Source organism: Suricata suricatta, chromosome 6, assembly GCF_006229205.1.
Source record: "Suricata suricatta isolate VVHF042 chromosome 6, meerkat_22Aug2017_6uvM2_HiC, whole genome shotgun sequence".
In the NCBI taxonomy this organism is placed as follows: Eukaryota; Metazoa; Chordata; class Mammalia; order Carnivora; family Herpestidae; genus Suricata; species Suricata suricatta.
In genome coordinates, this window is record NC_043705.1 from 20209717 (window position 1) to 20237144 (window position 27428).

General features: G+C 37.9%; 1 protein-coding gene across 1 annotated transcript in view; it reads left to right on the forward strand.

Moving 5' to 3' along the window:
- SLC12A2 (solute carrier family 12 member 2) overlaps nucleotides 1-27428 on the forward strand; it is a 98219-nt gene that overhangs the window by 2322 nt on the left and 68469 nt on the right. Inside the window, exons 4-5 of the mRNA XM_029941158.1 lie at nucleotides 8-610; nucleotides 27039-27158. Coding sequence (XP_029797018.1) covers nucleotides 8-610; nucleotides 27039-27158 — 723 coding nt within the window. The remainder of the gene's footprint in view (nucleotides 1-7; nucleotides 611-27038; nucleotides 27159-27428) is intronic.

Below are 27428 nucleotides of genomic sequence, written 5' to 3' on the forward strand. Positions count from 1 at the left end.
GTCCGAGGATGCTGCGGCCGCGAGCCGGGGCGGCGGCGGGGTCCGCGGGGAGGGCGCCGCGGCGGCCGGAGATGGACTGGGCAGACCCCTGGGGCCCACCCCGAGTCAGAGCCGCTTCCAAGTGGACCTGGTTTCGGAGAACGCCGGGCGGGCTGCGGCGGCCGCGGCAGCTGGTGCCGGGGCTGGGGGCAAGGAGACCCCCGCGGACGGGAAAGCTAGCGGCGAAAGCGGGCCAGGCAAAGGCAGCGAGGAAGCCAAGGGCCGCTTCCGCGTAAACTTCGTGGACCCGGCTGCCTCCTCCTCTGCCGACGAGAGCCTGTCGGATGCGGCGGGGGTCGGAGGCGACGGGCCCAACGTGAGCTTCCAGAACGGCGGGGACACGGTGCTCAGCGAGGGCAGCAGCTTGCACTCGGGCGGCGGCGGCGGCGGCAGCGGACACCACCAGCACTACTACTATGACACCCACACCAACACTTACTACCTGCGCACCTTCGGCCACAACACCATGGACGCCGTACCCAGGATCGATCACTACCGGCATACCGCGGCGCAGCTGGGCGAGAAGCTGCTTCGACCCAGCTTGGCTGAGCTCCACGATGAGCTTGAAAAGGTGAGCTCTCCGGGCCCCTCTCCCTGCAGCCCTCTCACCAGCCCTCCCTCTTCCACCAACCACTGGTCCTCCCTGATCTCGGGATGGGGCCGCCGGCTGGCCACGGGTGAGGTGGCGGGAATGGACGTGCACGACTCTTCGGCATCTCTGCAGTCAGCTGTCAGGGGTGGAATTGCAGAGGAATGTAACTTAATCTCATAGAAGTTTGCAGCGGGTCAGGCTAGTTGGGTAATGGAAGGGAGGCTGCATTTAACAGCCCTCACCGTTCCACTTGCGTGTCTCGTGTTTGCTTTTCTCACCCACGCTTTACCGATCGCCAGCTCTCTGAATGGCAGTTGTGCCTGTGGGCTCCTAAAGGGGAGTGTGAGGGGAGGGTTAGGTGAGATGTCTCTGGGGAGAGAGCGGAGCGCACCTACCACCTGCGCCCTTTATAAAGGTTGTATTGTATGACTTATGTACACCCTTTAGGGGTCTCGAGAGTGGGAACGCTCGTGTTTGAAGGGAAAATCTTAACCGGGTGTGTTTATAGTCCATGAATTATTAAGGCTCAAACCTGATACCTTGACTATGCAAAGGATCATACAAATCTTGAGATATGCTGTTCCTGATAAGGGCCTAAATCTATTTATTATGTAAATTTTTGGAGAGGAAATATATAAAAATATAAAAAATGTATACAAATATTGGGAAGGGGGGACCAGGGAAGGCACAGTCCAAAATAGGGGGATGGGAGAGAAAGAAACTGAGAAAAAAACCCAAGAGGATTGGTTTTTTTCTATGGAGGAGTCCAGAAAGACCTTCTGGGGTTTTGCATAACTAGTTATACTTAGTGAACAGAAAACTATCCCTGTAAAGTCTATTGATGTTTGTCTGCAATTCTGTTTTTTTATGGCCACATGTGATTTTTATTTCTTATTATTTTGAGATAACCTCCATACTTTGAGATTTGATTAATATTTAACTTTTATGAGTTGGAACTACTTGATTTCCACGTTAACAAGTGTATAATGATTACATTGATGAGATATTGTGAATGCAAATGTGGAAAAGTTGAAATACAGAAAGTATGTAATTTCTTTTAGATGTGATGATTTGGTCTCATACAGTCATTTCATACAAGATTATACTTGTCCTAGTGTTTGATAATGTAACATTCATACAGTTTGAAATAATTACAGAGGTCCCAATCCTTACAGCTCACTGATTCTTTAAAAGCCTGACATCATTTAGCTTTGGATAATACTACTCCTGTTACTCCATTATGGTATTTTGTCATATCAGAAGAAGAACGATTTTTAAAACATGTATTTTTACTCCACATATTTTTACTCCTGTACTGTCTTTCGGATATATTATTTTTATCCTTTCCAAACTATACATCCATGTAAAGTAGATGTGTTGCTGGCCATTTCCCTTTTATTACAGTGTTTTTATTATTAAAAAAAAAATCATAAAGCTGTATTTCAGATAGCACCAAAGCTGAGTAGGTTAGTAGTAAAGCAGTCTGTATTTACCCGTAAGTTTTAAAAAGGGTATTTAAATTGAAGGATGTTATAGACCTTGAACTTGCAGGCATCCTAGGGAAATTTTTGTTATTTTAAATTCTCTGAATAGCAAAGCACTTCTAGTTCTCCAAAACTTGAGGATTTGTGTTTGGGTGCGTTTGATCGGTTCATAGTGTCTTAAAAAGAACACCTGTATTGTTAGCTGTGTAGTTGAAGAAACCACTCAACCCTTTCAACCTCTTCTCCTGCTTGCAGGGTTATTTTGAAGATTAGAAAGAGATGGACATCAAGGCCCATGTTCAGTGCCTGGAAAATAATGGCTAGTATAGTTATTATTTTATAAAAGGCGAAAGATTGATATGATCTGAAGAGAAACCGGAGTATAGTTATTTGATATATGTTGGTCCTTCAGAAAGTACATAAACTCTAAGATTCTTTTAATTTCTACTTTATTAGATGAATGTATATGAGATGTTATGTTGATAGTTCATTTGTGCAACAGGTAGTATAATGAGTTCTTTATAGTTTTTGTTTGTTTTTACCTTCTGCCCCTTGGGTCCTTTATGGTCAGTGAAAAAGATATATTAGGTTAACTAAGTGTAGAACCTCATATGGAATATACTTTTGTTTAGAACCTAGCAAATGGGCTGAAGAAACATGTTAAGGAGTACAGACCTGGATATAGTGACATGCCACTATTGAAGGAGGGCTGGAAAGGCGTTATAGCATAGTTTGACTAGAAAGTTGTTCATCACCCAGTCTAGATTTACTTTTACCTCCATAAAATCTCTTCTAACACTTCTAGCCCTCAGTGAATCATAACATATAGAATTCTGTAACATCTAATTCTAGCACTTTGATCAGTGTCCTGCTTTGGTCAGTCTGCTTTGGTCACTAAGTGCTTAAGTATCTACCTTAACTGCATCTAACTCTGTGCTATGTTCTATAGAAGAACAAAAGAAGTAAAAGACAAGAACTCTAAAACCTTATTAGGAGAAAGAACTGTATTGTCTGTTCTTCTACTTTAATTCCTTTCTTTGCCCACCTCTGTGACTTTGACATTTTTTTCCCTAAAAATCCAAATGAAGCTGAATAAACATTCATGCTGTATCTTGCTGTGTTATACATCCATTGTGGAGCCAGGACCCATGAGTCTTTCTATTTATGAAATATTTATTAGAGACAGGAGTTTGTTAGGTGTTGGCCACATGGCTGTTGGTACTGTGGGATGATGCACTGATTAGCAAAACAAATACTGTGTGTGCCTAGATATACCTTAAACAAATAGTTTTACAAGTAACATAGTTCTACAGACTTTATTTTCAGTGCTATGTGAGAAAGGTGTAGGGTTCTAGTAAGGATATAATGGAAACTAATTTTATTGGAGTTGCGAAGGGTCTTCTCAAGAAATATGACATCGAAACTAAGACTTAGAGGGTAAGTTAATGATAGGGCAGGCGTAGGGAACACTATATGTGAATATAGTGAGAGGAGAGAATGGTGTGTCCAAAGAACTAACAAGAGGCCGACAGAAGATTTTATTATAGATATAGTGGCAAGTTATTGAAGGATTTTTCTTGAGTAGTCCCATGCTGCTTGGTGAAGAATGGATTGGCAGGGGCAACAGTGGAAGCTGGGAGACCCAAGCTCCTGAGGAGTTACAGATAATAAGAGTTGGTGGCAGAATGAGTCGCATGCAGGTGCATTGGTTGTGGGAGTGAAAGAGAAGCGGATTCCCATGTTTTACACATGAGCAACTGCTCCTGTTGCTGAGATGCTCAAGTCAGGGGAAGGACTAGATGTAAGAGGGGAAACAAAGAATTGTGTTTGATGAGTAGCTGGTAAGATAATTAGTCCATGAGTCATTTTGAGGGAGGGAGGCAGAATACATGTTATATCTACATAAAGTGTGTGTGTGTGTGTGTGTGTGTGTGTGTGTGTGTGTGTAGAATATATACATGCATGTATATATGTGTATGTTGATACATAGAATGGGGGCGTGCGTGTGTGTTAAAGTTATGACTTGAAATGACTTTGGGAGGATATCAGAGTCGGGGGTGGGGCACCTGGGTGGCCCAGTCCGTAAGGTGTCCAACTTTGGCTTGGGTCGTGATTTCATCATATGTGGGTTCGAGCCCCACATCCAACTCTCTGCTGTCTGCATGGAGCCTGTTTGGGATCCTCTGCCTCCCTCTTCTGCCCTTCTCCCATGCAGGCGCACGCATGCAATCTCTCTCTCAAAAATAAATAATCATAAAAAAAAAAAAGAAATAGGGTCTGGGGTTGGGCATAGAGAATGTGTAAAAGTCTGTTAGAGGTTGAGACAAAAGCAAAGCTAAGTGAGAGGAACTGCTAAGCTGGTGAGAAATAGCCAGATAGCAGTCAGGGATGCTGAGAGCAGAGTTAGAAAAGATTCCAGAAACTCTTCAGGGTTGATGGCAGGAATTGATTTTTTTTTTTTTAATGTTTTTCAAAAAAGTGAATCCAAAGTAGTGATTCTTGCTCCTACAAGAGGAAATTTAAAAGTGAAGGGCAAACAAATAAGCATTTGATGGACAATGTCACATGTAAATGGAAGAAAGCATGATCATCAAATGTAGAAAAGTTGAGCGGTAGACAATCTATGATAGCTTCTACTGGATTTAAAGCATTATGAAAACAGTTGTAAAGGTAGAATTACCTTTGCATAGTAGTCCATAGTCAAAGCTTGAGAGCCTTTTGCTGGTGGTATGTCAAGGCTTTGCACACGGCCTCTCCATTACAGCCTTTTTTCCCTAATAAGAGGAGGAACTACATTAGTGTCTTTTATGTCTCCCTGAGCTTATTCATTTTTCATACATTGCCTCAGAAACAGTTCTTACACATATGTTACTCATGATAAAATGGGTTCACAGAAGCTGAAGAAATTACTTACTGCTACTCATAGAAAGCGATACAACTGGAAATCACTCCCAGGGTTTTCTGACTCTAATGCAGGGAAATAGTAAGCAGCTCCTCTGTCTTATTATCTCTTCTTCCTCCCTGTTCCCCAGACCTGCTGTGAGATGGCAGGGATGTTGAGGAGGACATGTTGGGGATTACCTACACCATCCTTCTGCCCTGACTTCCGTAAAGTGGAATGATTCTATAACGGAGAGAGATGAGGAATGCTTATGAAGATGTAATTATTGGTGAATATGACTGTCGTTTTCATAGGATCTGAGGCTGCATCTCATTTATCTCCGTACAGAGAATAGGTACTTAATAAACATTTGTTCATTGAATGTATGTATCAGGGTAGGTAGTTCTTCCTTCTTCACAAGGACTTTACATAAAACATTATACAGTATGTTATCTCCACGAACTTCAGTAGCTGTTTCTCTGAGCATTGATTCTTGGACAAGAAATTCCACACACTAATCACTTAAGTACATAGCTTGCACCTTTGAAGGTTCCTGAGGAAACAAGAATGGGTCACATCCTGGGAAGGGGGAGGAAGGGGAGTTCCAGGACTGAATAAAGGTGGGACCCTGATAAGAAGTATTTGCACGTGGCAAGGTCAAACTCAAAAGATTTTACACTTTTGCCAGGGGCTCCACCGTGCTTCAACCCAAGCCACCTGAAGTGAAACCTGGTTTATCCATAATACGATCTACACAGTCCCCCAGGCATATACCGCCTGACTGCCTGGGTAGACGGAAAGATAAACTTTGGGATTTAAAGTATGGCAGAACTGTACATTGCTATCATAAGTGACATCTTCCCAACCCCATGACACTGGACTAGTGTAGCATTCTTTTTTGTTTGTTTTAATGTTTATTTTATTTTCTGAGAGAGAGAACACAAATGGGAGGGGCAGAGAGAGAGAGAGGAAAGAATCTGAAGCAGGCTCTGAGCTGTCAGCACAGGTCCCAATGCAGGGCTTGAACCCACTAACATGAGATCATGACCTGAGCCGAAGTCAGACACTTAAGTGACTGAGCTACGCAGGCATCCCTCTTGGTTCTTTTGTGTTGAGTGTGTTTGTTTTAAATAATTTTTAAAGTTTATTTAACTTGAGAGAGTGTGAGCACAAGTTGGGGAGGGGCAGAGAGAGAGAGGGAGAGAGAACGAGAAACCCAAGCATGAGAATCCTAAGAATCTGTCAGGGCAGACCCCAACACAGGGCTTGAACTCATGAACTGTGAGATTATAACCTGAGCCGAAATCAAGAATTGGACACTTAACCAACTGAGCTACCCAGGTGCCATTTAAATAATTTTTAACTCTGTGTTTCATGTATGTGTTTGGAAAGTCTACAGTACTAATCCTCTTAGTTCCATGCTGAAGTGAAATGAATGTGGAATTAGTTATTCAACAAATTCTTACTGAGCAACCAGCAGCAACATTACTGTTTTAAATGTTGGAGATACAGCCATGAACATAGACATGTCATGGAGCTCTCATTCTAGTGTTAGGAGACAGTAAGCAAATGGGTCAGATGTTACTACTGTGAAGAAAATTAAAGATGGATAGATGGTGATGGCTGGGGTGATGCTGTATAAGGATGATCAGAGAAACCTTCCCTGAGGCGTGAACCGACACCAGATGAGGGATCACCCCCTGCAGATGCTTGGAGGAGAAGAGCAATCTAGGCAGATGAATGACCAACACCATGTCCCTGAGATGGAAGTGTGTTGGGCATGATCGAGAAACAAGGAGGCCAGCAATCCTGGAGGAAAAAGAGGGAGAGATATGAGAGGAGGTCAGAGCATTGTTGGAGCAAAGCAACAGTAATAGTGTTTGATGTGATGAGAAGTGTTAAGGTGTTGGGTATGTTTAAAGGAATTGTTGGGATTTGCTGATGGTTTGGATGACGGGTGTATGGAGAGATTAATGCTAGGGTTTCTTCCCTCGTTAGAATGGAGTTCACACTTAAGGAGATAGGGAAGACTGTGGGAAGAGCAGGTTTGGGAGGTTGATGTAAGAGTTGGTTTCATTCTGCAGATTAGTACTACAATGGGACAGGCACTAATAAAATGGTAGCCACTACTTTGTGAAATAACAGTTATTTAAAAAATGAGTTTTAATTTGTAGCTTAAAAAATGTGCTTTATACTTCAAATTTTAGGCAAAGCCAGGAAAATCAGTAGTTGTTCATCTAGAGAACAGCAGAGTACAAAGGAATGGGCAACTAGTGAGTTGATTCCAAAAGGTGAAGGAGTAAGGGATGGACAAAGAAAACAACTTAAAATATGGAAATTAAAAACATATCAGTGTTTTCTTATTTAAAATATGAAAGCTGTCATCTGCTTCTGACTACTTTATTTGATTTTTTACTAGAATCTGTATCGGTGTTTTTTAAAAGCTGTTTGGAAAAACTGGGTACTGATAGAGAACTTGGGGGTTTCTAATTAGAAGATGGGAAAATCTGAAAAGTGAGAACAGCTTAGTGGAATGTTGTCTCTCTACAGATGCTAATTATGACAGGTGATTTGTAGTGCCCTTGGGCTCTGAAATTTTCACTGTGCTGTTTCTGAACATTCACTAATTAGATATTCATCTAGGTTGAGAGTCATAGAAATATCTGAGATGGTTCTTTGCTTTGGTATCAATTAGTTCCTTCAACAGTGTGGCTTCTAGCAGAGTTACAGGGTGGCTTCCAACAGAGTTAACTATGTAAGTCATTTTGGAGCTTTTTGGACAGTAGGTGACTTTTTAGGGTAGGATTGATTTTTCCAGTGGAGATTTAAAGGACCTATGAGGCCCCTGACCACCTGTTGTACTATGGCTTCTATCCTATTATTTTATTTAACTAGTTCTTGTTAAAGTTACCAGTGACCTCCATTCTATTACCAGGTCCAGAAAACTTCCTTGCCTCACCCCCACCCCATCAGCAATCAGCTGTCCAGCAGAATTTGATTTTCTCTTGAGGTATTCTTTACACTTCTTTGGCCTCTATAACACCACTTTGCCTTTTAACTTTTCTCCCTTTCTGGCTCTTTCAGCTCAGGGCCTTATGCTATCTCCTTCATCTCCAAATTGGGCTTCTTCTAGGTTGTTTCTGCCTTTTTTTCTTCCTCTGTCTTCCTTTTAATGTCCCTATGTTGTATCACCTGTAGGCTAATGAATCCCAAAATTTTGTGTCCTACTCACATCACTTAGTAGAGTTCAGGACATCCAGTGACTTTTGGATATTTTTGCTTCTTATATCAAAGACGCTTTGTACTCACACATTTAGGATTGTCTCCCTCCCATTCCAAAAGCAAAACAGCCCAGGCTTCTTCCAGAATGCCCTATGTCTCCATGGATGGTACCACTATTGATTGTGTTACCCAGGTGAGAAATGTATGACTGAGTCATCCTTGATACTTTGTCTTCTCCTCCCTCATCCGATTTATCACTAAGTGCTTTCTTTCACCTTTATTTCCTAAATACACTTTTCATCCTCACTGCTCCCATCCTAAACCAAACTGTTACACGTCCCTCTGTAGCCTTCTGCCTGGCTTCCCTGTATTCACTGTGCATGCCTATCACTGTTGTTCCTAGAATATTTTTAAAACAAAAATGAAACATTAACTGTTGGCCTAAAACTAACCCCATCTTGTCCAGATCTGGCTTACCTATTCCTCAGTGTTTCAGTTACTCAGTGGTACAGTACTTCCTTCATAGGGCCTTTGTACGTAATACTGTCCATGATCTCTTCCTCCCTTTTCCCCCATACACACACTATTAACTTTTCAGTTTTAAGATTTCACGTAAATCCTGTTTCCTCAGAGAGGAAGCTTTTATTCTCTAGCTGGGACAAACTACTTTTTCCTTGAGAGCCTTTATTTTACTTAGTATATTTATTGATGTGGTTATTTGAATTGGCTTGAGTTGACTCAGACTCCGTGAGAAGCAGACTGTGGTGGTGGCTACTTATCATTATGTGTCTCTAGTATCTTGTATATAGGTTTGACTGTAGTATGCCCTATGGGCTCTGTGCTGACAGCTCAGAGCCTGGTGCCTGCTTTGGATTCTGTGTCTCCCTCTCCCTCTGCCCCTCCCCTACTCACACTCTGTCTCTCTCAAAAATAAACATTAAAATAAAATATTTTAACATTAAATACAGGAAAGTTTTCTTTTTTCTTTTTTCTTTTTTAAAGATTTTATTGTTAAGTAATCTATATACCTAAATGGAGCTCAAATTTATAACCCTGAGATCAGGAATCCTATGCTCTACTGACTTAGAGCTTTTTAATTTTTAAATGTTGTAGGGCTGTGCTTTCTGCTCCTATAAACAGTAGACCTATGTGGCTGTGAAACTAAGTCTAAATTTAAGTTTAAAATTCAGCTTTTCAGTTACTAGACCCACATTTTGAGTGCTCAAATACCCACATGTAGCTAATGGCTACTAAAGTAGACAGCTGGAGAGCTGGAATATTTCCATCTTTCCAAGAGATCGATTAGACTGTGTTGTCAAGGGAAGTGATATTTAAAGGGAATTTTTTCTTCCTTTCTCCTTTCTTTTTTTCTTTCCTTTCTTCCACATTAAATAGCCTAGTTTCAAATTACTAGTCATATTTTCTTGTAATTTTGCATGGGATCCTTCCTCATATAAAGTTGTTTAGACATATTGGGCCCTCCATGAGATGTTTGTTGAATCAACATAAAGTACCCATTTCTATCTGAGACTGGAAATCTGGATCTTTAATTAGAAAGGCTATAAAGAATTTTTTAATATTGTATAAAGTGTTAAAAGTTTCCAAAGCTCCCTTAACTTACATATCTGTGTTTGGTCTTTAAATCTATCTTTGGAGGAGGTAAGTTTTAAGAAGATCTTGGAGTAGCAGTCTCATTTTGGAAGGTTCTGGTTTTGTCTAAAGTCAACACAACTGCTACTTGGTGAGGCAGAATCTTGGTTAAATTGGGTCTTTGTCTCCCTGTCCTTTTCTTCTGGACTAGAGAAAAATGACACACTCCTTTCTTCCAAAGTTTTTAAAAAGCTTTCCTGGGGGCGCCTGGGTGGCTCAGTCGGTTAAGCCTCCGACTTCGGCTCAGGTCAGATCTCACATTTGTGGGTTCGAGCCCCACGTCAGGCTCTGTACAGACCGCTCAGAGCCTGGAGCCTGCTTCTGGTTCTGTGTCTCCTTCTCTCTCTGCCCCTCCCCCTCTCATGCTCTGTCTCTCTCTGTATCAAAAAACTAAATAAAACATTAAAAAAAAAAAAAAAGCTTTCCTGGTGTTTCCTAGAGAGCCATGTTCGAAAACCAGTGTCCTAGAGAATATTGAGAGTCTTAGGTTTTGATTATGCCTATAACAGTAGTACATTGTTATTTTTTTGGTGGGTTGATACTCAACTTTGAAATACCTTTATATAGATAAGGGTACTACTGTCAAGATCTGGCTTTAACCCTTCAATAACGTATACTGAATCCATTAAGTTACCAGTTATTGGGTATCTGTCACGTTTCAGGAGCTTTCTGTAGTCTGAGCACAATTAACTTCCAAACCAGGTAGTTTATCCATAGACAAACTCAGAGGCTAATAGGAACTTGCCCAAGTCTTTTAGCCAGTAAGTGATAGATGGATGTTTTTATACCTGGACACATTAATGAAAGCTTACCTGTGACGTATTAGGACAAACATGTATGTGTTTTTTTTTTAATAAATGTGTCTTCTTTAAAAAATTTTTAAATGTTTATTTATTTTTGAAAGCCAGAGAGATAGAGTGTGAGCAGGAGAGGGGCAGAGAGAGAAGGAGACACAGAATCAGAAACAGGCTCCAGGCCCTGAGCTGCCAGCACAGAGCCTGATGTGGGGCTCGAACTCACGAACCGGGAGATCATGACCTGAGCTGAAGTTGGCCACTTAACCAACTGAGCCACCCAGGCGCCCCATATGTTGCTTTTTAAGTGGCCTATTAAATCCTGTAGAGAGGCGCATCTGGGTGGCTCAGTTGGTAAAGCTTCTGACTTTGGATCAGTCATGAGCTCACAGTTCATTGGTTCCAGCCCCACGTCGGGCTCCGTCCTAAGGCCTGGAGCCTGTTTCTGATTCTGTGACTCCCTCTCTCTCTCTCTGCCCCTCCCCCACACTCGCCCCCCCACCCAAAGTAAATAAACATTAAAAAATTTTTAAATAAAATCCTGTAGGGAACCCAGAGGTATTTTAAGTACTAACTGATAAGTTAGAAAGAATCCCAAAGAGTTCATGTGGAGTAGTTGGGCCTTTATATTACTTCTCTTTTATAGAACCTAATGGTTTCAGATATAAACACTCAGTCTTCTATTTTAGAAATTAAGTTTTATGATAAATTACTTCCAGCATTGGCTTATCTGTAAATTTCTAGAAATAATAATATCCAAACCTGTAAATTTGTAGGCTTGGAAAAATTACTTAACTGTAAGTTAGTTCCAGTTATTTGGAACATTTGCTGAGCAAAAAAAAAAAAAAAAGAAAGAAAAAAATATATATAGCGCTGATCTCTTAATTAAACAAAGCAACAAGAAAGTAAAGGTTTTCACATAAAAGGGATTCAATTCACTACACCTACACTTGGAGACTGTGTTTATGCTTTATTCACAGTGATCACAGATACAGTGCTCTGGTTTCCAGAACCAAAGTAAGTTGGAAGGGAAGATGAATACTGGCAGAGGTGAATCTAGAGACAGCATGTCATAGAGACGGAAGATAAGTAAACCGTAAAAAGCAGAAACAAGGTTTTCAGTCACTAGCATTCTAGAATAGCCCTTTGGAATAGATGCAACAAACACCACTTGAGTTTTGGTCATTGTAGCATCTCCATCTAGCACAGTGCTGGCACAGATTATTTTTATTTTATTTTATTTTATTTTGTTTTATTTTACTTTGTTTATTTTTACAACAGTATTTTAAATCTTAGGGAGTCCAGGAGATGTACATTTTTGGAAATTTCAGTTTCAAGTCATCCTGAAGTATCAGATTTTAAGAAGCTTAGGACTAATCCTTTTTTTTTTCAACTAATAATGTAAAAATTTATTCCAGCATTTCCTTTTGTACTTTTTAAAAAATGTTTGTTATTGTTTCATTACGAAAAGAAAAAATAGGAGATTTGGAAAATAAGGAAAGCTTAACAATGTTCTTGAATTTTTATGTGCATTTTAAAAACTACAATTTTATAGTTGATTCTTCCCACCTAGCATTAAATAATCATTAGTAAATAAGTAATAGAAGTTTTCTCTTATCCACAGCAGTCTTCTGTTTAAGTGCATGTTTGGGTAATGCTCTCAGACATATACCCTGTGATAAATATACCCTAACTTGCATTTTCTCCTCACAGACTTATTTAGTCCATTTACATCTATTATGATTTGGTTGTAATCGGTTTGGTATTTTTGATATTTGTTTTCTGTTTTCTTATTTGTTTCTTATTCTCCTAATTGTCTTATTATCTTTTGTGCTAATCAGAAATCTTTTGGTATTCCATTTTAATTCTTCTTTTGACTTTCCAGTGATATATTTCTTCGCCTTATTATTTTAGTTGTTGCGCTATTTAGAGAGAATATCAAATTTCTTTAGGTAAAATCTAGGAACCTTAACACAGAAGCCTTTCCTTGGTACTCTGGTTGTCATAAATTAGAAACCCCAGTACAGCATTGTAATTTTTGCTTTCAACAACCGTATGTTTAAAAAAAAAAGAGAGAGAGAAGAAAAGAGGGGCACCTGGGTGGTTCATTCTATTAAATGGCCAACTCTTGATATCGGGTCAGGTCCTTAGACTGAGCTCTGTGTCAGGCTCTGAGCTGAGCCTGGAGCCTGCTTGGGATTCTTTCTTTCCCTCTCTGCTTCTTCCCCACTCGTACTCTCTATGTCTATCTCTCAAAAAAGGTAAACATTTAAAAAAGAGAATAGAAAAGAAAGTTGGATGTATGCTATTTTATGCTCCTATATTCCCATCATTTTTATTTCTTCTTGTAGGTTTCTGTTGCTATCTGATACTGTTTTCCTCCATCAAGTACTTCTTGTAAAGGAGGTCAATTGGTAACAATGTTTTTAATGTGAAAATGTTTTTATTTCACTTAATTTTTGAAGAATACTTTTGCTGGATGTACACTTCTTGGTTGACAGGGTTTTGTCCTTTCAACTCTTTGAGAATGTACTTCTGTTATCTTGTGGCCACCATTGTTTCTGATAAGGCCATTGACCATTTATTTTCTCTTTACTTATGGGTTTCAGCATTTGTGTGTAGGGCTGTTTTCTTTGTGTACCTATCCTTTTTGGTTTTGTTAGTTTCTTCTCTTTCTAAGTTAATGCTTTTCACTGCTTCTGGCTGCCATTTCCATTCTGCTTTTGAGTCCATCTAGTGAATTTTTCATTTGATTTTTTGTGATTTTCAGCTCTAGAATTTCTAATTTTGAAAATATAGCTTCTGTTTCTCTGGTGATATTCCCTTTCTATTACTCACTGATATCATATTCACCTTTATTTTAACATACTTATCATAGCTGTTTTGAAGTCTTTATCAACTAAATGCAACATCTGGGCTTCCTTGGGCTTAATTTCTAGTGATTGTTTTTTTCCTAAATATGAGTTATAGTTCCTTTTTATTAATTTGGAGGTGAATATTGGACATGCAGATAATACATTGTAGCACCTTTGGGTGGTGACGGGTTTTTTTTTTTTTTTATCTTCTTTAAGGATTATTGTTTTTTTGCTCCAATAAGTATTTAACTTGCCTGAGTTCAGACTGCAAACTGGTGTCTGTCTCATCCCTATGCAGTAGGGTTTCAGCTGCTGCTTTTTTAGCCTGCCTCCTTGGGGTGGGACGGTCTCCCCTCAGTAATTTAGTGGTTAGCCAATATTCAATATTTGGGGATTACCCTTCATATCATTCAATTTTTCTTTTCTGGAGATTGCCACTTAATTTCCAATTCCTCTCTTGGCTGTCATTTCTCTTATTTCTAGCTACTAAGGCTTCTGTCCATTTAAGTTACACATAGTTGTGGAATGCTCTCCATTAAAAAAAGACATCAAACTTAGAGATCTCACCCAGTGCCTCTGTATCTATAAAGGATGTTTCCTTCCTGGTCTTTGCTTTTTTTTTTTCCCATCTGCCTTAGTTCTTTACCATGCATGAGCTGTCAGGGATTTAAATCTTGGCCTTTCTGCTTAATATTTGCATGACCTTGAGATAAAGGACCTACCACCTTTGATCCTTGGTTTCCTTTGATAGGAAATGAGAAAGATGATAATTCATAATGAGAAATACCATACATTCATGTGAAAGATATATGAAATAACAAGTGCATGCCATGCTCCTACTGTAGTTTTTGCTATCACATGGTTCTCAATGTATATTGCTTTTATAATATTTTACCCGCTTATGATGCTACTGGTCATGTATTTATGTCCTTACAACTTTTAATTCTTCTTATTTAAAAAATAAAACATTTTGGAGGGCCTGGGTAGCTTAGTCTGTTAAGTGTCCAAGTCTTGATTTCCCCACTCAGGTCATGATCTCACGGTTTGTGAGATTGAGCCCCACAGTGGGCTCTGCACTGACATCATGGAGCCTCCTTGGTATTCTCTCTCTTCCACGCCCTTTGCCCCTCCCCCAGGCATGTATCCGTGCTCCCTCTTTCTCAAACATTAAAAAAAAAACCAACTTGAAATACAGATCACAGAGTTATTAATTGATGTGGTATAAGTTTTTTTGTAATTTGATTTGCATTCATACTGTTGGAGTTAGGTTATGTTGGATTTGAAATGATGTATACATTATGCTATTTTTAATACACAGTGTTGTAACTCATTCTTGAATGGCTAGTAAAGAACATGATGGGCTAGGTAAAGGACTGAATTCTTTGACTGTGGTCAGCATTTCTGACTTGGTTCATTGTAAAGTCACATGGTCACACCATCCACTTTTATCTGTGGCACTTGAGTTTTGAGCTTTGCATTAATGCCCCTGGATATTAATAGACCATTGTTAACCAGAGCAGATTGGATTCCTGTAAAACAATACTTTGTTTTGAGAGAGTAGTCTGTATGGGGAGCATTACACTGAATACACCAATCACCGACAGCACGGATAGGAAATGTTGGTAGCTTTGGGATGATATAATTGGCTACTACTTGATGAAAAAATTGTTAACAGAAACTCGGCTACTTTGGCATCTAAATGTGCATATGTATGCATCCATTTTTAGTTACTAATTTTACTGTGCTTCAAGATTTAATTTAATACTTTAGTTTACCTTATTAGTAAACAGATGATATTAAATTGAGAGATTTTTATCTTTAAAGTATCTTTAGTAATACCTTATTCAGAAATTTAAGGATTTAAATTGCATTTTTTGGTGAGCTTTAACATTTCTTTAAAAGTAATATGGAGTTTATTTAAATCCATAATAAGATCCTTGTTAACAACGAATAATTCTTACTTATTAATAGCCCTGAAAAAGATACTCTCTCCTCTGCCTGTCATTAGCAGTGATTTAATTTGCTTAAATAAAGCTGGGCCCAGATGTTTGCTTCTCTTCTCAGTCCATGCTATCTGACATTAACCCTAACTGATGTAAAGTGCTTTCCTTTCCCACTAAAGGAAATAGTGAAGAGAGGAAGCTAATTTACGAAGCACATGTTTAGTGGCAGGTGAGTCACAAAAACATTTCTAGCAGTGTGATTCTTAATGATCAAAGCCATGTTATTTGCACTGTATTCTACTAACTTGCTAGTAGTGTAGGCGCTAAGTCTTTTACCAGAATGATGACCCTATTTGTATGTAAAGGTCATTGTTTTTAATTTTACCCTTCCAGAGGTAATGTAATTCCTAATAACAGTTTATAAGAATCTGTATGGTAGAGTCTAGATTAATGCTGTTTTGTACTATTTACTTTCATGTATTTGTTTAACATTTGGTTATAAATGTACAACATGGACAGTTACAGTAATTAGTAATTAGATTGCTAATTAGTTATTTATAATAATAGCTCAAATGTATTGAGTAATTACTTGTTAATGTCAACCCTGAAACATGTTCATGCTGAATCTTTTAAGTCTTTTGTTTTAGTTTTGGAATATAGCAGAGAAAAAGACCTAAAGCATAAATGATGACCTGTGCAGTCATCCCCCAGATCACAACTAGAATGTTGCTGGTACCCCAGACACTCTCAGTGCATCCATTTCAAACCCTCCCTCCCCCACTGAAAGTACCTGTTGTCCTGACTTAATGGTGACTATTTGTTTGGGAGTTGGTCTTGATTTTTTTACTATTAGTCTAGTTTTGCTGCTTTAAAACTCCGTATAAATGGAATCATACAGTATACTTTAATGTGTCATCTTTTGGTTCCTGTTACAATTGTGTATTTATAATTCAGTTTTATTTCTATTTATCTTCCATTGTATAAAATGCTACAGTTTATTCTGCAGTTATGTATGTTTGGATTGTTACTTGTTTTGAGCAGTTATGAACAGTGTTGATAGGAACATTTTTATATAGATGTCCTGCTTCCTATTATATTTTGTATCTGTAGGACTGTACTTTAAAGTAGAATTGCTGGGTTGAACAGTATGCATGCTTTCAGTTTGAGAAGATAATGGCCAAATTTATCTTCCAGAGCCATTAATGAATTTATATTACAATCAGCAATGTATGAGAGATTTTGTTTTCTCTCATTCATATTTTTTCATTTGATGTTCTCAAATAGTATGGAGTAGGTAATAATACCACCACTTTACAGATGGGGCTGTAAGGGCCAGAGGAGTTAAATAGCTTCTTGGAGTTTACACAGCTACTGAGTAGCAGAGCCAGAATTTGAACCTAGATCTGACTCAGGAATAGACACTTCAAATTTCACTTCTACCATTTCATGACATTGTTTGGAAAACAAGAGATGACCTATAAAGGCTCAGTATTCATTTGCTGTGTCTTTGATAAAAATCACAGGAAAGGTCTGTGCCTTTGTGGATGCTCCATTTTAATACATAATGAAGGAGTGGAGGTGAATGCACAGATTATAGAAACTGAGTGAATGAAAAGATCATCACAGAGTGCGATGTGTGCTATGAAGACAATAAAAGGGGCACTGATGAGAAGAAACTGTACAGGTTAGGAAGGAGCCAGCTACACTTAATCTATGGCCTAGAAGATTGGAAGGAGCCAGTCATCTTCACAGTGTGTTACGGGCAGAGGGAGCAGCAAGCAAAATGTCCCCCATGAGAAAGTACTTGAAAACCAGTATTTCAACAATAAAACAATATTATATCAAATTAAATAGTTAGGACATTTTCAGTAATTTTCTAACTTAAAGGATAGAAATTTAAGGGTATATAAAGTATGTATAAAAACTTTCAAGGAAATTTATAGAAATAGGAGAGTGGTCTGTAATTGGAAACGTTCACCTTTTCTTTAATATTACTGTACATGGTAACAAAACATTGATGATAAGTCTCAAAAATTCTGGGTAGATAATTTTTTTTCAAGCCTTCCTGGAAAGGCATGGTTGTATAGGGGGACCCAGGAGTCAAGAGGTTACAGTGGTACAGTGTCTGAAGGATGAAAGACCCTTGTATGACCTAGAACATTTGATTGAAAGGAGTTACTAGCTGGAACAGCTAATGTGAGTTTTTAAGTGGAAAAAGAAAATCCTAGGTAATGTAGAAACTGAATGATAGGCCTATTTTTTTTAACCTACCTTTCATCCCACAGTAGCCCCCAAATACCAAAGTTAAATAACAACAGACAACTCTATCTGGTACACAATTTCATATTTAAACATTTGACATGTCTTTCCAGTTAGATTATGTTTGGACACTAGCTATTCTTTGTCCTCCATAGATGATCCAGTGCAGCTGTCTGTAAGAATCCCATAGGGCAAAGAGTTTTGTAGACATTGTAGACCTGGGGGAATTTCTATAAAACACAAACAGATTTAAAAATAATCCCCTGTGGTACCTTCCCATGTAGACCTTGTGTCTTTGTTAGGAGGACAATGTCAGACACTTTTAGTTTCTTTAGATGTGGAAGCAGGGGAAGGAGGGAATGATGAAACAAAGTTGAAGAGTTGAAAATAGCTGGGGAATTGCAAAGTTTGAGCAGGACATTTTCCTGAGTTTCATGATTTGTCTGTCTTTTGTTCTCTTGCCCAAAATATTTTAATTGACTCACTGTCATATGTGAACTTCTACCATTTAGAAGATTCTCTGCATTGCTGTTTCCTCATTTTTAAGTGAAGATAATACCTACCTCTAGAAGATGTGTCAATTTAGGGAAATAGAACATATGAACATTTAGAGAAATATCTGGCACAGAAGTTTTCAGTAAATGGTGACTGTTATGTTAATAAAGTGAGGCAGACAGGTGATGAAGGTCTCACACACTAAGAGTTCTTAGTTTACCCTAAGGTAATGTACAACAAGGCACAGATTATGTACAGCTATATTTTATAAGAAACTTTTATTTATTGAAAGCAGGAAAAACTGTGTTTCATCATATCTGACAATACTAGTAGAAAAATTCTGGTGGGTATCACAGTAGACTGGAATTGATTGGGTTACATTCAGTGTAGGGTTACCTCACCCCCAAGTATACAAAATCAAACTTTTTTAACCCACAAACCACTTGTCATCCAGAATTGAACTATTTGAAAGTAAGTTGGAAGAAATCATATTTATCTGTTATATTTTCCAAATGTTTATGTACTTAGAGGAAATAGTAAGGGGATAGCCCAAAAACACATGGAAATAAAGTGTACTAAGTCCACTAAGGCAGCTTGTGACACTGCTAAGTAAGCTTTTCCATCTTGTTTTTCATTTAATGCGTGCATTAATTTGGAATAGAATTTAAAGCAAATTTTGAAAGGAATTATTGTTGGAGTCTTATCTGAGATCTCCCTTAATATTGGGCCTGCGACATTTTTGATGGTTATAATTTACAGGATTTTTTAGCATTTTGATGATGTGGTTTTCCAGAATAATTTAAAATTGAACAACTTAAATATAGACATTTTTTGTATATTATTAAATTTATGTACTCTTTGCAGTAGCTACTATTACTGTTCCTAGCACCTTCTGAAAAAGCAGATGTTAAATGCATTAAAACTTCATGCTGTGTATCAGCATCCCTCTACCCCCACATTCTTTCCTGTTCATATTGTTTCTGTTTCTGTAACTTTGGATTATTTGGTAAGGTTGATTTACTGAGGTAAAAGGTACATCAGTTCTGATTGAGATCCAAATTTTATTTCATAGGTCAAAATGCTAGAAAGTAGTATTAGTTATCATTCCCTAGTTTACATTCGATGGGTTCAGTGAATTTTTGACTCCTATTTTGTGGCAACAAAAAAATGATTAAATAGTAAATATAGCTTTGTCTTCTTGAAAACTAATTCTGTATCATAATATATTCTCCTTGTTTCTTTGCAGTTTTCTTTATCTTCAATGAAATAATCAGCCTTGGGTTTTGTTTTATTTTTTTGATAATAGAATACCTTTTCTTATGTGATCCTCATATTAGCTGTGTAAGTTAGCATATTGGTTTAAGAACCACTTCCTAGTTGTGGAGACAACGCTAGAAGCAGATTTTGTTCCTCTAAATAAATGAACCTTGACACAGAAACATAGACTAACAGTAGGTCCATAGAACATAATGATGACTTCATGTAGTATGTATTTCAGAGAGGCAGTAGGCAGACAGAAGGAAGAGGAGTTCTAGTGGCAGGAACAGTTAAGCGATGCTCACTGGCACTTTGGCCTTGCTGTACTGTGATAGGTCGAGCTTCTTTTTCAGCAGGTGCCACAGGACCATTCTTGACGGGGCACCTAGAGCATGTGGAATCCTAGGGATCCTGCCCACCTTGCTCATGCAGGACATAATCTTGTTCTTCTTGAAAAGTGGTCAGGCATTGAAAAGCCAGGGCACCTAAGAATAAGTTTTACACAAGATCTTTTGAAACATATAACTATAAATGAATCATAATCTCAAATTTCTAACATGGCACTGGCATTTAAATTTAAATTGCTGTATTATAACCAAGTTGTATCAGCTGGCTTTATAGTCACAAGCTAGAAACTTCCAGCTGCTTTGTGTGGCTGTGTTGTTGCAAACAGATCTTTATTTAGAGAGCCTCATGAATCCAGGGAGCCAGTACTGGTGGGCAGGGATTACCATCTCCATTTTACAGATGAAGAAACTTACTGTGACAGAGAGGCTGTGACTTGAAATAGGGTACTATTGAATAGGCACCCAAACTTTTTTGACTGGGTTGAGCATTTAATAGACTGCTTTGGTATAGTGGAAAATAGCCCACATTTAAGGTAGAAGACTTACCCTTTCATCTCTAACCTCTGCTGCAAAAATAATAAGTCTGGGAGGATCCGAAAGTACCTAATATGGTGCTTGATAAAATTGATTAATGAAAATTTGTTTAATAAATGAGTAGAAGGATGTGATTATGTTTTATGCCCAGAAACAGCTTTCTGCAAATATAGACTCTTTAAATAACAGAAGAACATTAGAAATTACTATGGACTTTTAAAAAAATTTTTTTAAATGTTTATTTATTTTTGAGAGAGAGACAGAGACAGAGCCTGAGTTGGGAGAGGAGCAGGGAAAGAAGGAGACATAGAATCCAAAGCAGGCTCCAGGCTCCATCAGCACAGAGCCTGACATGTGGCTTGAACTCCCAGACTGGGAGACCATCACCTGAGCCACCCAAGCACCCCACTACGGACTCTTTAATATGTTAAGTACAGTTAAGGAATTGGAACATTTCTCTTTTTTGAAGAATATCCATATTTGGGCATCCTCAAGTCTACCTGGAAGTATTGTGGCAGCCTTAGGCCTAAGGATAGACACTTTGGTACAGCTTTGCTTATTTCTTTAAAATGCAATTAAAACAAAATAAAACCACAAACATTGCCTGTTGTAACCTGAAACTATTGAGCAAAGACACTTTTTCCCAGTCATTACCAGTTTAATGGTAAAAACAGAATAAATTTGTATTAAAATGAGTTACCTATCTATTAAACACTACTAGAAATATACTTTAATAGTATTTTAACTGTATTCGGAAGTTGCTGTGTAGAAACAGTCTTGATGTTTCGTTGCACGGTGATAAATACCTTGATCAACTCATTCTTAGCACTGCACAGTGATCTTTCATGAGTATTAACATATTTCTCCTGTAGAGTTATAAAGACCCTCTATGCTGCATTGTGTGCTGGAGATGAAAATTCTGTGGGTTTAGTGACTGGAGTGTTCAAAGAAAGAGAAATGTAAATGACATCTGAATGTGATGTGAACTGACACATTTATCGATGAGAAGCTCGTTGAGGTGCGCATCTGGGACCTGAGAAGGATGCACATCGAGGACAGCCTGCACTCCAGGTTACAGAGCTAGTGTTGAGGTGTTAACGTTTTCAGTGGTCATGTTTTTAAAACTAATTTTTTCTAAAGCTTACTTTTTAGCCATTGTTTTGAAAACATACCTGGTTTCATCTTAAATTTTTTAAATTCTGAAGAAGGTTACTCTGTTACAGAAGAAATAGTAGCTTCATATATTATAAGTGGCTTTTTTTTTAACTGAGAAATAGTCATTAAACTCTGGATTACAGGTAATGTCTTAGGTCAAACAGAATTGAAATATGACTTTTTTTTTTATAGTTAAATGTTTACTGAAACTAATCCAAAAAAGAGAAACTATTTCCTTCATTTCATGCAGAGGAAAGTTGCTGTTTACAGCACTTGGACAATCTCTTTTTCTCATTTTATAAGAATTAGAAAAGAGAAAAAAAATCCCAGAGGCACCATTATTATTCACAGTTAGGCCTGAAATTCAGAGGGTAAGTCTCATCTGGAAATGAATAGGAGCCATCAGTTATTACTTTACACGTAGATAGTGTTTAAAGCCATGGGTTTGATGAAATGCCCATAGAAAGAAAACACAGAGTAAGAAGAGAAGAGGGGTTTAGGACCAAGTGTTACCACTTAATTGCTGGGTAGATGATGCTTTGAGACAGTGTAGCATTTCAAGAATTGTTTCAAGAAAGAGAGAGTAGTCAGCAGTGTCATGCCATTTCAAAAGTCCAGAGGGACAGAAACTGAAACATGTACATTAGGTGTGGCAGCAAAGAAGTCTTGGGCTGTATTAAAACTACTGTTGTGTTGTGGTGGGTGACGCCAGGTTGGCAGTCATTGAGGAATCTGCTATAATATTTAAGTAAATTTGGCTGGGCATTTGTTAATGGTATGTACTGGTGGCTGTGTGTGGGGAGGAGTCATTGTGCAGTGAAAAGTGACCATGGTTAAAGGAGAAAGAATGATCGAGTTGAGAAGGGAGACAAGAGATTACCCATACTGCAAAACCTTTTTCTCTATTCGGCAAAGAAAAAATGGGCACGGAAACCAGAGTTCCTTTTCATTTTTGTGTTTTCTGAGTCCTCAGAAAAATGGTCAACTCCTCACTCTAACCCTCAGTTTCTCTTTTCATTCTCTTTCCATAGCTTCACACACTTGCTCTTTATCCCTGGCCCCTCTCCTAAGTTCCAGTCATGAATTTTTTAACAGCCTGATAGAACTCTTTAATTGTCTCATGACTCCTCAAATTCAGCATGTCCAACTGAATTAATCATTTCCTTTTCAGACTAACATAATTTACTAGTATCTCTAATTCTTTCATTTGAAAATCTTTCGAGTGACTGAGAGCCTAACTCTGGGTCTTTCTGTTTCCTCTGTCTCTTACCCTCTTCTCCATTCTTCCTCACCCCCAACAGCAGTCCCTCTTTGGTAGACTCAGAATTTCATTGCTATTTTCTGAAAGGGTTTTCCCCAGATAAATTCAAATTAATTTAGTCTATTTGGTGCACCTCATTTAATATGATATTAGCTGTAAAATATGTTTATTTTTGACCTTTTATCCATTATGTAAAAAACAGTAACAAACACAAACCAATCATTACTGTAAATATGTTAGGTGGGTTGAAGATACTATTTAGGTAGCTTTGTATCAGCATAATTTTAATTCTTAATTGTAAATGTGAAATTTTCTGATTATAAGGTTTTTAAATAATTTTTTGTATGCAGAATTCCACACTGATATTTTCATTCTTTTTATGAATTTAATGTATTTAAAGAATAAAATACGTGTATTCTACTTCAGTTTCCTGTTACTGTAGGAAATTAATACAATTTAAACCCCAGTTCTATTATATTTAAATGTGTTGATTAAACTATAAGTAATAAATACTTGATTGTAATTTTTTAATTGTATGGTAGAGATTAGTAAGTTTTTTAAATAGAGCATTGGAACTTGGAAAGGAAGATAACTTTCATTTTTTGTAGACTCATGTTTATTCTAAAATACTACTTTCATACATGCTGGAAAATCTTCATGTTTTGAATACAGTTGTTCATAGTCTAGTGGAAACTTGCATAATTATCACTAGATCTTCAACTTGGAGGTGGAATTCTGATAAGCACCCACAACAAAAATTTTAAGATGCCTGCATGCTTCTTGCATTGTTAAAAAAAAAAAAAAAAAAAGCACCCACATTGGGGGTGCCTGGGTGGCTCAGTGGGTTAAGCCTCTGATTTCGGCTTAGGTCATGATCTCCTGGTTTGTGAATTAAAGCCCGTCTTGGGGCTGTGTGCTGACAGCTCAGAGCCTGGAGTCTGCTTCGGACTCTGTGTCTCCCGCTCTCTGTCCCTTTTCCACTCATGTGCATGCGCGCTCACGCACGATCTCTCTCTCTCTAACATGAAACAGAAAAAGACATCCACATTAACACTTAACCTTGGAAAAGTTAGACTATTACATATATTAATCTTTATTTTTATTTTTTAAGTAAAAATGGGAAGGAGGAGGCCTTCCTGGATATTATAGACACTTTATTTTTTGTAATACTTGAAAGATTATATAATATTTTAAACTTTCTATTTACAAATTAAGGGCAGAACATTACATACCCTGGAGTGAAAACCAAGGAGCTTCTGTCTAAAGTTGATTGAATTAAAAGGCAAAGTTTTTATTTTGGCTTTATTTGAATAATGGAACTGTTGAGTCATCAATGTCTCTGAAGAGTGTTTTTTGGGGGCAGTGGGTGATCATCATTGATGTTGTACCATCCAGAACAACTCCAACAGTGGAAGTAAAGCAAAAATGAGTTGCTCTTGTGATTGAACTACACAGGCCTCTCGTCACATTTTTTTCTTACCTATACATATTTCTAACAGTTATGGTTACTGATTTCATTGCTTATACTAGATGCTAAGTGAGGAAGGAAAATAACAATAGGCAGATAAATTGACTGAAATGAGAAGTGACACTCTGCAGTCTGATACAAAAGAAAAAAATGACCAGAAGTCATCATTTCAGAAATGAAACCCAGCAATTCCACACCAAAGGATATACCCAAGATAAATGAAAATGTATGTCCACACAAAACCTGGTCACACATGTTTACAAGAGCATATTTCATAGTAACCACAACGTGAAATGGGCTCAAATGTTCATCATCTAATGAATGAATAGACAAATGTGGTATAGCCATACAATGGGATATTATTTGGCAATAAAAAGGAGTTAAGTACTGAAACCTAATATAGATGAATCTTGAAAATGATAGTACTAGGGGTGCCTGGGTGGCTCAGTCGGTTAAGCATCTGGCTTCGGCTCAGGTCATAATCTCACGGTTTGTGGATTTGAGCCCCGCATCAGGCTCTATGCTAACAGCCCAGAGCCTGGAGCCTTGGATTCTGTGTCTCCTCCCTCTCTCTCTGACCCTCCTCTTCTTGCACGCTCTCTCTCTGTCTCTCAAAAATAAATTTTAAAAAATAACATTAAAAAAAATGATTGTACTAGGTAAAAGAAGCCACATACAGAGGCTACATGTTACATGATTCCATTCCATTTATATGAAATGTCAGAATAGCAGATCCTTACAGGCAGAAAGTGGATAAGTGATTGCAAGGAGCTGAAGCAATGAAGAAATGAGAGTGACCGCTGACGGGCTTGGAATTTCTTTTTGAGATGATGAAAATTCTCTAAAATTGGTTGTAGTGATAATGGTAAAGTTTGGTGAGTTTACCAAAAATCATTGACATGTGTACTCTGGTTGGGTTAATTGTATGGTATATGAATTATATTTCCACAGATCTGTGAAAAAAGTACAGCAGATTAGGGTAATTAATTTTTGTTAATGGGAGTGATTAGTTCTATATACCATATGTGTGTTCAGTCCTCTTAGAGTACAGGAGAGTAATCATTGATGCAGTAGATAGTAGTTATGAAACTGTGAGTTATAAGGGAAATTTTTATAACTTATGTCCCATAAGTTCTGGTTTTAAAACTCTGAACTATCAGAGATTTGTGATTAATAGTAATACTCATCTTTAAGTTCCTAGTAATCTTAGGATGACATGTTTTTTTGTATGTTTCACATAGGTGAAGTTATTGCCTTGTCTTTTAATGGAAGCTTGAGAATTACTTGAAAATTTGATTACTAGCTAGGGGCGCCTGGGTGGCTCAGTTGGTTGAGCATCCAGCTTCGGCTCAGGTCATGATCTCACAGCTCATGGGTTCGAGCCCCATGTCGGGCTCTGTGCTGACAGCAGCTCAGAGCCTGGAGCCTGCTTCAGATTTTGTGTCTCCCTCTCTCTCTCTCTGACCCTCCCCTACTTGTACTGTCTCTCTCTGTCTCTCAAAAATAAATAAAAACATTAAAAAAATTTAAAAAAAAGACTAGGTAAAATAATTTTCAAAAAATATGTTTTAAAAAATGATTGAATCTAACTTATAGTTTCTTCTGTGGCTTAAAAATCTAAGAATTGGCAGTTGTTCAACTAAATGTGGAACTTAAGAGCTGATCCAGCTTGATAGTACTTTGGAAATGCATATTGCATTAAGCATTAACTGGAGTTTAATGAGTTTACTTGCCTAACAGATGGTAGTCAAGGGATAAAAGGAAGTTTGGATTATGACATAGATTTTTCTCTCTGGTAACACAGAATTTGACATAGCTCACTTCTGCAAAAAAAAAAAAAATACTTAGGAATTCACTAGAGTATGAACCACTGAAAATGGCTTTAAAAAGTATGGTAGGAAATCTGGATGACAATTTTGATGATTAAATGATAATTTAGTTGACTCTTCACCATTTAAAGAATGATAATAGAAACACAGCTGTATTTTGTTCCTGCTGTTGACATGGAGGTAAGGGAAGAAGTATAGGGGTAGTGTCAGGGACTTGATTCTAGACATAAATATTTTCCCTGCCCCAGTACCTCCCTTCACCCTTCATGATCTGCTTAATACATTGTTCCAGGTTTGGAAATGGGTCATATGTCATGGATGTATTGGGACTGAACAAGAGTTAACAAAAGGAAGAGAGAGAGAGGAAATAGAGAGAGAGGAAAGTTAGAGCAAAAAACCTAAGAATAATACAATCAGACATGAAGCATAAAAACTAGTTCATGTCTGAATCTGAGGAAAACTGCGAAGGAAAAAACAAGAGCACTAAGTGACTGAATGCAGATAAAGAGTAGAGGCAGGAGTTAGGAATGAATCTTGGGAATCTGGCTGTAACAGACGATAGAGGGAAAACTGTTCATTGGTGATGAGGAGTTTGAAATTGTTAATGTTGAAATTTCGTTTGTAGGAAGGATGCCAACCACATACTGTAAAGTTGTGGCTAGAGAAACAAGATCTGAATTGACTTACTTAGCTAAGCCTATACTTAGCAAACAGTATTTGTTCTCCAGATACTGCCAAACTATAATTAAAATTTGAAATTATTAAAATGGGTTTACTGCCATGATAAGATTAAAACTTTTAAAACACCCATTAATTAAGGTTTTGCTCCACTTCATTGCTCTACTTCAGACTCCCTTGGTTCTTGGAATCTGTATCCTCCTAAAGATGATTAAATGTATTTTGTGATATTTGTCTTGGTCAAGTGATTGTGAACTTTAGATAATTAATAATTCATGTTTCCTTTTATAACCAGGAACCTTTCGAGGATGGCTTTGCCAATGGGGAAGAAAGTACTCCCACCAGAGATGCTGTGGTCACGTACGCTGCGGAAAGTAAAGGCGTTGTGAAGTTTGGCTGGATCAAGGGTGTATTAGTATGTACCTGTTGTACCTATTGACTTAATCTCAAGAAAACATTTCTCTGTATTACAAAATCTTTCTAATGTTCTTTTCATTTCACAAGAGAGGTTGTCTTTCTCTTTTTATCTGTTACAGAAGACCATATTAATAACTTGTACCTCCTTTTCTTGTGAGTATTAAATTCAGTAAAGGAAACAGGATATATGTATTAATGGAATCATACTATATTTGATTTCCTCTTAATTATATTTTATTACCTCTCATAAATCTTACATATTGTCTGT